General features: G+C 42.6%; 1 protein-coding gene across 1 annotated transcript in view; it reads left to right on the top strand.

The window, feature by feature from the left end:
- LAPTM4B (lysosomal protein transmembrane 4 beta) overlaps window positions 1-14,608 on the top strand; it is a 58,961-nt gene that overhangs the window by 18,506 nt on the left and 25,847 nt on the right. The window contains exons 3-4 of the mRNA XM_040077604.2: window positions 6,609-6,682; window positions 7,269-7,391. Coding sequence (XP_039933538.1) covers window positions 6,609-6,682; window positions 7,269-7,391 — 197 coding nt within the window. The remainder of the gene's footprint in view (window positions 1-6,608; window positions 6,683-7,268; window positions 7,392-14,608) is intronic.

Here is a 14,608-nt window from a genome sequence, read left to right as displayed (position 1 = left end):
AGATGTATCCCTGAACATGGTGCTGAGAGGCCCAGGAGAACTTTGCAGGACAGAGGAAGATCTGGAGTCTCTGCACCTCCCAGCACCACATCCCAAGTGCCTGCACATGCACAAGAACCCACGCTGCTGCTCAGACAGCTGAGTGTGCTCGTTCATGTTGGATGTATTTATCACCCCCCTGTGCGTGTGGCATGATTTGCACGGACCTGCTCAAAGAGAAGCAAATACAAATATCAACTGTATAGTCACAGGCATATTAGCAGTAACACAGAGCAATTCCTTCCCTTACTGAAAGGCTTCATAGAAAATCTTCAGTATAGTTTCAGAGAAGGGTAGGCTAGACCATTTATGTCTCCTACAAAACTTCCTGTCCTTTGCAAATGTTTCCTTGTTGCATAACTTTCAAATTGTTTGGTGATTTGTTGATTTAACTGTTTAATTCGTAAAGTCTTCCCTCAATGTGATTTTGATAAAAATGTCTGTTGATTTTCATTTCTGCTCACAAGATGGTTACATTCAACATTTCTCATAGTAGTCTGAAACGAGGTCTGTTGCTAATCATGCTGGTGTCTTTCTGCTCAGAATCCCCCCAATCCACAGCTAAAGGTTCTATGTCCTTTCCTCATTCCTACTGAAGTCAATGAGAATGTCCACAGGAGAAGCAATAGCCCCACACATGAGAAAAGAATTTGCCCGTTGTTGTGTCAGAGATGCTGGGTATCGTTTAAGGGATGTTTATTTCCACAAGATCTTTAATTCAAATATGCCTTGAGTGTCTACATTGAATTAATGATAAGGCATGGTTGCTACTTTATTGTGTCTTAATTGAAAAACCACCTACAACTTCCGACTAAAAATCTTTTTATATAACTGGATTTAAGGAAGTAAGGACCATAGTAGATACAGATGGGCTCCTAGCTGGTTCTGACATATTAAAACTGACTGCCTTGTCCTAATTCTCAGAGATTAACCTTGGTAATGACTGTCTGTCAGTGTGGTTTTATATAGCCAACATCTGAGGCCTGCCAGTGCCCAAGGCTTAAAATTGTAATTCTGTTTTGTAATGCAGTAGCTGTCAGATAAAGTACATTGAGGATTTCCATCTACACTTGAAAATTGTATTTTCTGTATGTTTTTATCTTCTTCTGAAGTGAACCCTGCAAGACTGTGAAAGGATGGCTTATAGGCCAAGCAACCTCATTTCCATTTGGTAGAGGGAACATTTCACAGGCAGTTAAATTACGAATGAACACTGAATTAATGTCTCCTTTTATTTTTTGACTCCATCTGGTTTGGTGCCTTCCTGAGTAAAGGCAGTTGAATCAAGCTACTGACTTTCATGGTTACTGGATATAGCTGGCAGGAGATAATTTCTTTCTTCATTTCTTTAAGCATGACTGTATTTGTTCAAGTGCAGTGATATGTTTCATTATGAGGTAAATAATCAGAAAAACTTCCACGTACTCTTCTCTTTTCCTCCTTTTATTTGTCTTTTTGGTAGAAATGTTTCTCAGGTTAGCTGCATGCACTGAAACCATGTGTATGAAATACAGGAAGATGTGTAATTTTCTGTGCTAAAAAAGGTCCCAAAGCTGTTATCTATATGTAGTTCTGATGACATATAATAGTGACACAAACACTAATAGTCATTATTCTCATTGCTATTGATGCTCCTCTCAATAGCAAACAACAAAAAAAATGCGGACAGAGAGTTAACATGTAAAATTTGTCATTCCCTTTCTTTCTCTCCTGCGAGAGGATCCCTCACAAACAATCTGAAAACAACGTCTGGGAAAAAGACCTTACTAGCTGTGTCACAGTAGTCAAATGAAGTTAATGACAGGTTTCCCTTCACTTCCAAGAAACCAGGATTCCCACAGTATTTGTATTCAGATTTATTTCTAGCTGTGCCTGGTTTATAGACAGTTTTAAATTTTCTGTTCCAGCAGTGGGAAAAATTCCTGACATCTGCACAGCCACAGCCAGTCTAGTGCAAACTGCTTGAAAATACCAGTGCAACATCAGTTCTTAATCCAGGATTTAGTGTGGTTCCAAGGGCATTACCAGAGGCTCCAAAATACCTGTTTGATTAGTCAGAGAAAGGATTTACCTGAACACTTAGAAAAAAGCTCTAGGCTATTTATTTTCCTTTCTATTTGAGAAAAGGAAGAAAGGGAGAAGAAAGTCTGCCAAGACAACCATGTGGCAGAGGGAGGTACTGGAAGACAGCAGTGTGTGTGGTTTGTGTGGCTCTCCAAGATGTACATCTTGGAGCTGGGTAAAGTGCTGTGCTTCCTCCTGTGCTGGATATTCAGCTGAGCCCATTCAGTCTCATCTTTCTTTTTATTATTTCCTGAGGGAGTTTAGAAGCTGGACTGGGGAAAATTAGAAACGTGTGAGCTGCTCAATGTAATACTGGTGCTGTTAAAAGACTGATAATCTCAGAGCAGGAGGTGGAAAAGACCTGTAATTAATTTTGACTTCCCAGAGGGTTTTGCCTCAGCCTTCTGCTCAGCTTCTTCAGACGCACAGACCATCATCCTGACACGTCAACAGCCCAAACAAGCAGTGGGTGTTGTTTGGTTTTATTTACTGCTGTCATAATGTCAGAGATGTGTGTGATACTTCACAGGCAACATGACAACAAGGATTAACATCCTCTGCATGCCCTACAGAAACTGAGGGGAACTTTGACACCAGTGTCATCAACTTAGGTCAAAATCTGTCCGTGTCCCCTGCCCTGGGATGGGCAGACAGGACAAGCAGACATCTCAAGGCAGGGGAGAATAATGTGATGATCTCTCTGCTGAATATGGCATGCACCCAGGACTTAAAAATATTAATTAAAAAAAAAAAAAAATTATAAAGAAGTCTACAGACAGCAGGCTGGGGATAAATGGAAGTGGTGGAGTAGGTACATTCCTGTCCTAGTCCATCAGCACCAACCTATGTAGTACAAGTCCCAGCTACAGAGAGGAGCAAAAAACTAGATCCCTTCCCAGCGCAGGATATTCAGGGCAGCATCTTCCTCTCTAATTTTATACTCTGGAGTAAATGTGCTGGCCTTAAAGGTGCAAAATTGCTCGCCTCTTTTTCACAGGGAGAAAATGCTGCTGCTGTGAGGGTTGTGACCCAGGCTGCACGGTGCCTGGCAGCAGTGGCAGCAAGCTTGCACAAACAGCCTGGAGGGGAAAGCAAGGCAGTCAGGAGGCTTTTGGATAAATAAGGCTGGGAGAGTGGGAGAAACTGCCTGAAGATTGCAGGCTGCTGATCAGCACCTTGCTGGCCCCTGCTGTCAAAGCTGTGAGCCAGCGATTATCTCCAGGGCTGGGGCAGGTGATGAGGATTTGAGGTCTTCATCATTCCACACAAGTCCTGGCTCAGGGACTGGCCTTGCTGGCTGCTCCTCCCCGTCCCTGCAGCACCCACCACCAGCCTCCTCTGTATGAGGAAAGGGGAAGGCAAGGAAAAACTTTAGAGGTGGATTCGAGGGAGCTTGAGCTGCAGCTTGCTGTGCACGCAAGTACCCCATGACAGGAGCTCTGCCCAGCCCCAGCAGCATCTTCTCTCCAAAGAGGCAGGAAAGCAGGATGTCACTGCAAGGTATAAGAATTAAAAAGCTCAGCTGGGTTCTTTAAACCCAAGGAGGAAACTCAAAAAGCCATCTAGGACACTAGGCTAGATAACCCCTTCAGCAGTCCAAGTACAGCCCTTCTAGCCATGAATGCCACAGAAAGCACAGCATGGTTGGAAAAAAATTCACACACTCCTGTCAGTTTCTCACTTAATGTGCTGCATATCTAGTTTCATTCTGATTAATTGAAGCTGACACGGCTCAAAAAACCCAATGAAGCCTTAAATGAGAAAGAACTAGCTTGAGCCAACTAGGACTTGGCATGGTGAAGCACCATTAGGGAGACACTGGAGACAGGGAGCATGAGTGTGTCAGACCAGATCTTCAATGTCAAGTTCATCACAGTTTGCTGGGCTCTGGCTCTGAACCAGTACTGCCACAGTCACCAGCAAAGTTCCACCAGCAAAGTGGAACCTGTGACTCCTACATCTGCTGCAGCTTCCCCCTGGATGCAGGAAATAAGTGGTTGGGATCAAGAACAAATGCATAAGCAGTGCCTCCAAACTGATGGTTAGAATCAAAATACTGATCCAAAAGCCTCTTTTACAAGGGTTTCAATTGAGGTTAGTGGCTACAGCAGCCATTTTCACTTCTTTTCTTTCATTACCTCAGTTGTACCTGGTCTATTCAAAATAATTTTGATTTCACAGCATGTATGTAGGCAGCTAGAGTAAATGGCCACATAACCAGAAGCATCTTAAGAGGCTGCAGTACCTTTTAATAGTAGAGGTGTATTTTGTGGATACTTCTTCCTCTTGAGGGAAAAATTCAGATCACTTTGAACAGGCACAGCACAGCCTTTATAGCTTCTAAAACCCCAGAAACTGGTGGAGGTAATGCAGCTCAAACACTGCACCAGTAGTCTGGATTCTCTACACTTTCTAAGAGGAGAAGGAGGTGCCTTTGAAGAGCAATTTGGGATGCACTGAGATGTCATTCCCTCCTGAATGATGAGCAGGAAGCCCAGCTGCCTCCCAGTGGCATTGTGTGGCACCCATGAGCTGAGTTGCAGGAAGCCACTGTGAAGGAATCGGGGTGTGCCAAGGTGAGCTAAACTCACTGCTGAGTGCAGACCCCTCTTCTGGGTGAGACCTGCTTATTTTGACAAAAAGACAAAGATTCAAGCATTTGTACTGTGAGAATGGGACATCTGTGCTCCAGGGCCTCATCAGACTACAGTGGTTTGAATGTGCTCCTCCAAGTGCCAGGAAAGGGCACTTTATCCTTCAGATTTAATCCATTAAATTAGGAAGAAGCGTGCCATAGGACTTGTTCCATGGCATTTGAGTCCCTGTGCAATCACAAGGACAAGAGGGGGCAAGAGAGAGAGAACAAGAATCCTGAAACCTAGGACACAGGCAGTTCTGATTAGGAGAGACCTGGGTTCTGAAGTCCATAATCCAGCTGTTGGGAGGTACAATGCCCAAGGAGCCAGAGAACTCAAGCAGCTCTTGGAGATGTCCTCACCTGCCAGCAGCAGTTTGCTCCTCCTCATTTTTCCGCCAGCTTCACAAACCTCAGGTTCCTCTCTGCATCAGGGGCCAACAGAAATCTGGATTAGTGCCGTCTGGGGCACAGTCTGTGTCCCCTCAGGTGCAGGAGGATCCAGGACTGGGTCTTTTGTTTTCTACATGGATGATCATTCTGGTAGGCTGGAAAGAATGACAGACTTAGTGTCTGTCCTTCCTCCTCAGCCATGACCTGCGTGAGCCTGTGCTGCTTCCTTGTGGTGGCAGGTGAGACCTGTCCACAGCTGCCAGACCCTTTCAGAGACTTGGATGAGCTTGGGAGTTGAGTTGAGGAGTTTTCTGTGCTGTGGGATGCTCCTCATCATGTGCTGGAGTTAGCTCTTGTGGCAGCTCTGTGATGAACTGATGTCATCTTTACACCTTGAATGCTTCCAAAGTCAGGGTAATGGACATCCAGAACACTGTCATGTGTTTGTGCATCTCAGAGGTCCTCCATGTACCTCATCAAGGCAGGTAGTTCAAATGCTCCTGGTGACAGCAGGTACCTCACAGATAGCAACAGAGGTGGGATCTCTAAAGCCATGTCCTATGTACCTCATGTCCTCATGTACCTTATGTCTTCTATCCTCTTGTTGCACTGGCTTAATCTCAGAAAAATAGGCACAGTGTTCTATTACACTCCCAAACTCACTGTAAGGTCAAGTTCAGAAATTCACTTCTGATCTCCTGACAGTGTTCTGTAATGATATCTAGGGAGGTGCATATGAAAAGACCAAACATGTAATTTTTTCCCCCCAGGATCTCCTTCCAACTGTTCATGGCTTAGAAACTTCTTAAATCTAATGAAAAGTTAATTGAAAGCTGATCAGCAGTAGAAGAAAAAGATACGAGTCCTGCAATTCCTCCAATCGAAACCTTAAAAAATATTTCCCTTCCTTTACTGCTTTAACTTTCCTGACAGTTATGCATTTTCATTAATAAATATATCTCTGTAGTATTTTTGGTTGAAATGAAAATTTTCAAGATGTTATTTCTGCTGTAAGATGCCTTTATCTGCCAGTTTTGCTCCTTTTCCAGTATAGAGATACATGAGCAATGGTATGCAGCAGCTGTTGGTGAAGATACAATCTGTAGTGTAAAAAAGCTGACACATTCTGACTACAGATACCAGCACCACCTGTAGAATAGTCCTGTCAAAACTGCTTCTGGCTTTTGAAATCCTTAGAAAAATTAAGACTATTCATCTCCATAGTCTTATAGGAGCTGTAGTGGTTTGCACAGTGTTAAAGTGTCAGCACAGTGTAATGCTGCAGGCTTGCACAAACAGAAGCACTGTCTGTGCTTCTTGTATTTAGGAAGTTCCTCACAAAAGCCAGAGATTTCTTCCAGCAATGGCTGAATGATGCACCTGACCCCAACTCCTACCCTGCCCTTTGAGATGCTCTGCACAAGAGAGATGTCAAGCTCTGAATTTGTCTGCAATCATTGATGTGTCTCTTTTCCAGATATGTGCATTGCCACCGCAATTTCTCTCCTTATGATTCTGATCTGTGCAATGGCTACATATGGCGCATATAAGGTAATTCATTATATTTGGTGAAGACATGAATAAAGTCAACTACACAGCTCCATAGAAACAAAATTAGAAAGCTGTTTTCTAACAATTGCTTCACTTGTTTAGCTGAAAATTGAGAAAAGGGAGGAAAAAAAAGAAGTTGAAGAGGCAGCAGAACTGATTGCTTAGATCAGTGGTACCCCAGGGCCCCCTGCTGCAGTTGTTGTCTGCAGTTTCAGATATGAGTAAACTCTGGGCAAATGGTGAATTCAGAGAACTGAATCTTGTAACTTTCAAAGTTAAGGGAATTTTTTCCCATTCACCTCCCAAGCCTGTGGTTTGTCCCAACATTAATCCTATTAATTAGAAAGAGAAAGTATTGTGTGGTTTTTAAATCTCCTAATGTAACAAGTTGTGGGAGTTGTGCCGTGCATATTACTGCAGTATAGCAGCCAAATTGCCTTTGCCAAACGTTTTGGCTGAGTGTCATATTTCCTTTAGCTGATTTTATATTCCATAATGTCAAATATTCCTTAGATTCTTGTAGAAAGACATGTATTCCTCTATTTTAGCTTATGGCTGATCAGTTTCTAATTTATTTTCTTTTTAGCAACATGCGGCTTGGATCATCCCTTTCTTCTGTTACCAGATCTTTGACTTTGCTCTCAACACGTTGGTTGCCATCAGTGTACTCGTCTATCCCAGCACAATTCAGGACTACCTCCGTCAACTGGTAAATCACTTGATGTTCACAGGCCTTTGGGGGGAAAAAAACTCTAAGGTGCAGTTTTTGCCCTGTATTTCTAGCCAGTGATATCCTTCTCATACAGTCCTTGAGAAGTTCTTTCAGTTGTTGCCAGTCTGAATTCAGCATCCTTGCAAGGCTGCATTACTAACTTACTGCAATGTTTGTGAAAAGCTCACAAGTTTTGGGATGATGTGAAAGCTCTCAGCACTATTCATTTAGAGTGAGACTCAAATTTCAAGACATGGATGATAAATAACTGCTTTTGCATTCAGAGTTATTGTGTTCCTATCCAGTGGCTTATTTTTGATACTATTTTGTTGCTCCTTTTAATTTATTCAGTAGCTATAACACATTTAATTAGGCAGGAGTTTGATTGAGTATAGGTTTGGTTTTGCTAGAAAATATTTTGGATTCTGTCCTAGGGACATTTAGAGGCTCCCTTCTCATTCTGCTTTGGCCAAACATCTATGGCCAATATTGCGTAAGTGTTCAGGATCACAACCCCCTAGAGCAAAGACAAGAGCCACCAGCCCCTGTCTCATCACAGGAGCATGTCCCATGTCCAGCAGGATTCACGTGGAGTTGCAGAGCTCTGGAGAAGCCAGGGCTGCAAATGTCTCTGAAAATCTGCCTTGAGAACTTGAATACAGATTAGCTTGGCTGTGAACTTTGTTGTGTGGATGGAAAGCTGGCTGGTATAAATAACAGGTAATGAGAAACAGCAGGCGGATAAGTAGCAGCACAAATCTGCAGGAGGAGGCAATGTATCATGCCCCTGAGAGCTGGGATGCATCAGGAGCCTCTTAGCCTTCATCTTATTTAACACCCACCTGCATTCACAGCTGATGGTGCACTGGAAGAGAAGCAGAGGAATAAATCAAAAGGTTCTCAGAGATATGAGTGGAAAAGAGCAAATTACAGCCATGGTTTGTGAGTGCTAAAGCTGGCACTGCCTCTGCTGGAGGGAGCCCTCCTGCCTGTCCTTTGCCTGCAGACCCTTGCTGCTGCATCGGTGCCAGTCCTGCTGTTGTGGCAGCACAAGCATCTGTGTGGCTGCAAAACTCCCCCACCTCCCAGAGCATGAGCTGTAACCAGATTTTACTCAGTCTTGGTCACTGTGAGGGAACATGATGGGGACAAAAACAGGCTGGGAAATGTGCACTTAAAAGCCTCTGCTCTTCTGCTGAAAATCTGGTGCTACGTTTGGAGCTGACTCACTCGAAGGGCAAAGGCCAGCTGTTCCTCTTGAAATGTTTGCTAAAACATTCCTTTATTTCCTTGCAGATAAAAAAAAATAATAGGTCCTTCTGTAGCAGAAATAGAAAGAGAGCAGGCCTTGGAAGGGACTGGGTGTGGTGCAGCAGAGCGTTCCGTGATCTGTACTGCTGCTCTGGAGTGTTGAAACTTTGGTTGCACACATCTTTGTCTTGCTGTTGTAAATCGTATTCTGGAGTGGTAATGAAATGCCACAGGACTTCAGGAGTGCTAAACTGTCTGTAGTCAAAAGGGCAAGGGGGATTTCCAGGATAATTATAGGCTGATTAGCCTGACATTGCTACCACGAAGAATAATAACAGAAGGGCTGGGGCTGAGAGGACAGTCAATTGATAATGGATTAGACCAGAAAAAAATGATTAATGACTGCCAGCACAGTTTCATGAAAAATCAGTCCTGCAGGCAAACTCATTTTCCTTCACTGACAAGATTACCAACTTCATCAATAAAGATGGGCAGGGGCATTAATGGACTTTCATTAGATGTTTGACTTTGCAGCATGATGCTCAGAGCATCAATAAAGCAGTAGATCAATACAGGATGTGTCACGTGGATTAGGAGAGGTTAGCTGGCAGACTGCAAAGGGTTCTGGTCAAGCTGACCATCTGCCAGTGAGTTTCTATTTTGAGTAGAGGAAGGTCTCCAGGAATCAGCAGTAGATTTCATGCTCCTGCTGACTTCCATTAATGATGTTGGACCCCAAGAGGCACTTCACAAAAGCTGATGTCAGCCATGGGAGAACTTTTCCAGGCTCACTGTCTAGAGGGATTGAGTCTTTTGGTGGGAGGTTGTGAGCAGGAGTATAATCTAGCTGTTTTTTGTTATCTTCTGGAATGTATCCTACCCTGCATTGCCCAGAGTGAGCACATCTCTGCATTTCCCAGTGGCAGTACTTGTGACTTTTCCTTGCAAATTCACTTCTAATAAAACCCATGACTGACACTGAGCTAGACTGCCTGAGAACTTGAGTTCAGCCACTAATGTGTGCTGCAGAGACAAATGCAAAGGAGTGTAAAAGCCTGAGCAATGCAGATGAGCATACAGTCTGACAACTGTGCCTGGGATGCAGTGACCCTGTAAGCAGCCTAGGGATTTAAATGCCAAAACTAGAGTCCCTCAGTTGCTCTTGGGATTTGTGGACAGAAAAAAGAGCAATTAATAGTAAGGTAGAGGAGACTTCCCTTCTCAGTTGGTAGTGTGGATTTTCTCCATCTATTTGTGGAGTCTGGTTGTAAAAAAAACAAGGCTTAAAAGTCAGAGAACATGCAAAAAAGTTCCTTAAAAAAAAAAAATATATATATATGTATATATATATAAAAGCTGGATATATTGTATAGTATGGTGAGAGATAATCAGCTTTTCCTGCTTCATTTACTGAGAAAGAAGACTGAGAGGCACTGCTATTAGAGGTTTCATATGCAAAATAATGAGGTATTAAAAGGCTGTTCAAATTAGATGTAAAGCATAATGCTAATGAGCAGCTGGAAGCTAGGCCAAGTTAAGTTCATTTAGAAGCAAGGATTAGTTTATATTTTATCATTTGTGTTGGAGATTAGTGATGGGCAAAAACTACCAAGGGCTGTGATGAATTTTGAACAGTTAATGTCACCTGTTCAGAAAAAGTTTTGAAGCTGTTGTCCATCTGCTTTGAAGCTGATTCTGCCTCCTCTGTCTTAGCTGTGGTCCCAAGCACAAATGGCTCAACTGGAACCCCTTGTCCCTTTAGCTGCAAGAGGTACATCTCTTGGCATAAGGTTGTTACATTTGGTTCAGGGTAAATACACTCTGTCTGAGTGGGCAGAAGCAAAGGGGAGACGTGAAGATACTCAGACATGGGACATGATGAAAATCAATGCGAGCAATTACACAATAATTGCAGTGGCATCCCGGTGTGATCCCTCCTGATGGTTTGCAAATAAGCCCTAGGGTTTCTTGCCCTCACCCCCTTTGCAGTGGTCTGCCAGGGTAGGCAGGAAACAAGGATTGTGTTTCTTCCTGGCATTCTTGCAGTTTCTTTTCCTCTAAAACTGCTTTGCATTTGGTATATTTTAGGGGGCACAGCTCCATAAGGTAAATGAAAAATCCCAACTGTTCTTCAAATCCATTATTAAAAGTCTGGAAGAAACTCTGCATTTGGTAGCAGAATACATTTAGCAGTCTCAGAAGAGCTTTCTTGTTTGCTCCAAGATGAGGAAAACCCTGTTTCTTTAACCATTTCTACTTCACTATTATCTGGTATCATAATACAGTTATTTTGGTGCACATCTGCCAGATTTTAGTCTGTCAGTAATGAGTTCCAGCTACTGTGAAACTCCATGTACTTTAGCAAAATTATGAGTACATATCAAGAAGCTGAAAATGTTGCAATTGTGTTCACAGGGTGTTTGGTAACATCAGTCTATACTGGCTTCCTCTTTCCTAGAAACAGTGTCTTTGGAAACTTCTTGTTGCTTTTTTTTTGCATACAGCAAATCCAACATGTGTAAAATAAAAATGATTTTAGTTCTTGGTCTCAGCAGAGGTCTAAAGCAGTTTGACCTAAAGCACATTTCTTTCATTTAACCCCACAAAATCCTTGCTATGTGGCCATTTTAAAGCCATCAAATTAAACACTTCATCTTCTGTTTGATAACAGCATATGAAATGGATTGAAGACGAGGTGCAGAACAGGCTAGTCTGCAACTGAGTTAGGCGAACTTATTTCTAATCAAAGCGCAGGACTATGATAGTTCATCTAAACAAAATTTCAAAGTATATCAAGTAACTTTATTGTTGTGGGAGTGCCTGCAATGCTGCTGCCTAACAATTCAGGTGGTACCAATCATGCTTTTAAATCCATGGAGAAATGCCTAGAGAACATAAAAGAGATTAACCTAAAGAAATTTTTCCTATAAACTAAAGCTTAAAATCTAAATATCCTTTCTGATATTTTTAATGCCATTTCATAATTCTTAAGAGGTACCACTAACTTCATAGCAGAGCTTTACAAATCCTACAAACACATTGCTGTTTTCTTTCAATTTTGCAAATTTTTTGATACTTGGAGGATTGTAACTTGGAATGACAATTCACACTGTATTTTAAAGGAAGACATGAAAGGTTGTGTAAGCAGACTGAGAGAATGAGAAATGGCTTTAGCCTTTGTCATTTTATTCTTCTTGTGTGTTTGTACAATACCAATGCAGTAGAAATGTGCTTTCCCTGCATGTTTTAGAGTATTTTTAAATGTCTAATAGGGCTTTGATATGAATAAGCAGTAATTTTTTTTTTATTAGAAGTATATGAGGTGTATTATTATGCACGCAGCCCTCTCCATGTCCGTGACAAGGTTATAAATGACACTTATAATTATGACTTTAGCATGCCAGTGGAACACCATTACAACTACCTTTCGTTTGTCTAGAAAATTTTGTCATGTTCTGCTCCAAAATCACTCCTGTGTTTCCAGTGATAGGCTTGGTTTTTCCCACCCAGATGTATTTTGGTCTTTTCTTCATCAAACCTTGCACAACATTTGACACTGATCTTTTTCCAGGAGTTGCAGCACCGAGCCTGGTGCCTGGAATCTTCCCAGCAGCAGCATTTCAGCTACAGGTCTTCCCACAGGAGAGCAAACTCCCAAGACAGGAGCAGAATTTCTTGTCCCACCTCATGTATCCACATCAGTATTTAAGTTCATCATTGCAGTCAGTGAAGGCCAGTGGTTTGATTCATCTGAACCACTCTTGGTACCTGTTTTCCATGGGAATTAATGAGGTATTGGGAACAGTTGCAGCCATGGGTGGGATGGGACCCCAAGAGCTGCCTAATGGCTCCAGTTCCATGATGGTACTGTGTGAGACTGGAGCCAGCTGAGATGCTTCCTACCATCTTTCCTGCTTCTTTGTCAAAGGTGCAGGTTTTCCTACAGCACTGTAGGGGTTTGTGGTTGTGACTTAAGATCGGACTGCTCATAGGCTGGCCCAGCCCAGTTGGCAAAAAAAGACCAAAGGGTTTCCTCCATGCTGACCCGGTGCTCCTGGGCTATCCATCAGAGAACTGAAAGCTTTGTCTCACACACAGGAAGCCTGGAAGTTCCAGAAGGGACTGACTTCAGTGTTCACAGCCTGCACCAAGATCTCCCAGGCACCTGTGCATGGGGGTTACCATGGCAGGGTGTGGTGAACCATTGCCTCATGGGGCTGCTTACACCTCTCATCTCTTCAGGACAGAGACTCAGAAAGCTGAGCCCAGAGGGGACAAACCACAGTATTTGTTCTTCATGTGCTCTCCTGGCTTTGCTGAAATATTTGCTGAAGCACTGGTGTGGACATAAGGGAAGGCCAGGCACTGCTGAGCAGCGCATCCTGCACCAGACTTCACCAGGGCTCATGCTCTAGCAGATGTTCCTGTTTTGCAAGGAAGTGGGAACTTGGTCATTTGCCCACCCTCCTCTTGCCCCCCATGCAAATCCTTTTTGAGTTGATGTCTAGAAGCATCCCATTAGATTATGGCCAGAAAACCAGCATGCAGTCATCCAGTCTTTGACCAGTCACTGGTTCCCAAAACCCATGTTTTTCTTCGAATAACCGACGTCGTAATAGGATTTTTTTTATTACATTTACTAACTATTTTGACTATTTTTTAATGGTACATCAGTACTGAAGAAATAATTTGGGTACAGATTTACTATAACTGTCCTTGACTGACTGGACTTTCTAACTTCCTGACTTATGGTGTCCCTCCTGCAAGCAGGAGGTCAGGTTGGGGCGTTAATGCTTAAATTTTATGCATATAAAGTTTTTGTTTAATTTTGCAGTGCATCGTTTCTTGGCATATACTCTTCCTTTCTTGGTCTCTGGGTGACTGCATCTACTATATTTACAGTAACCTTCCATGGGGAAAAAAAAGGGCAGTATCTTACTGAATTATAACAAGCTAGTTCCCTACAGAAATTGTACCTCGACAAAGAAGATAACACGATAACAACTTCAGCCATGGAATTCACTACATGGAATTCACTACAGGAACAGAAACAGTGCGGAAGTCAAGAAGCGGAAAATGTGCTTATGTAACATTTATCTGCAAAGGGCTACAGCTGCTGTTGATGTTAACCACTCTGAACAGTTCATGGAAGCGCTAAATAAAGAGCTATTCTCAGTAGCAGCTGTCCAAAACAAGGATAATTTCCTGATGCACTGGGCTGAGTGCTGGAATAAGGGTTATTAAGGGGTTACTCTGGATTTACACCATCATTGCCAAGAGTACAGTTATAGCTCGGTCTAGTTAATTGTCCTGACAAGGATGCAGAGCTGGCCTGGTTAAGTAATTAGACCTGTAAGGGAAAAGGGAGTTGTGTGGAAGGAACTATTGCATTCAGATATAATGAGCTACTGTTGCAGTGGAGCTATCTTTTCTGGAAAACAGCTCTGTCTCTGAACAATGGTTTATTCTAACTGAAACAGGAATTTGTGTCTTGCAGTATTTCAGAACTATTTGGAACATTCATTTTAAAGGGCGTGGAGTTTTTAAGCAATAAAAAATACAGTAAAACATTTTTAGGGGCTGTTTTTCAGTCACTGATCCTGAAGTGTTTCACAGCTGTAAATCACTAGAGCCTATGCTAAGCAGGAAGATTCATTTTGTCACCTCTATTTCATGTAGTATGCTGTAACAGAAGGGCCTGGGGCACATTTCCACATTTCAAATTGGAATCACGAGGTGGCACCCCTGTAGGACCCATGACTCTATAGCACACACACTTAGATGGCAGCACTAACAAGTGTTCTTAGAGAAGCAGTCCAAATTTAGCCAAAATAAGATGGAGTAGAATAGACTCAATGTATTTTGAAATGTCATAAAATATTAGGTGAAGGGATTATGCTGTCCAGTTTTACCCGCTTTGACTTTCTGGAAAGAACTGCCACTGTTCAGCCAATGCCAGTGTA

The sequence above is a fragment of the Hirundo rustica genome, chromosome 1, assembly GCF_015227805.2.
Source record: "Hirundo rustica isolate bHirRus1 chromosome 1, bHirRus1.pri.v3, whole genome shotgun sequence".
In the NCBI taxonomy this organism is placed as follows: Eukaryota; Metazoa; Chordata; class Aves; order Passeriformes; family Hirundinidae; genus Hirundo; species Hirundo rustica.
Note: the sequence above shows the minus strand (reverse complement) of the source record. Positions and strands in the feature narration are given on the sequence as shown.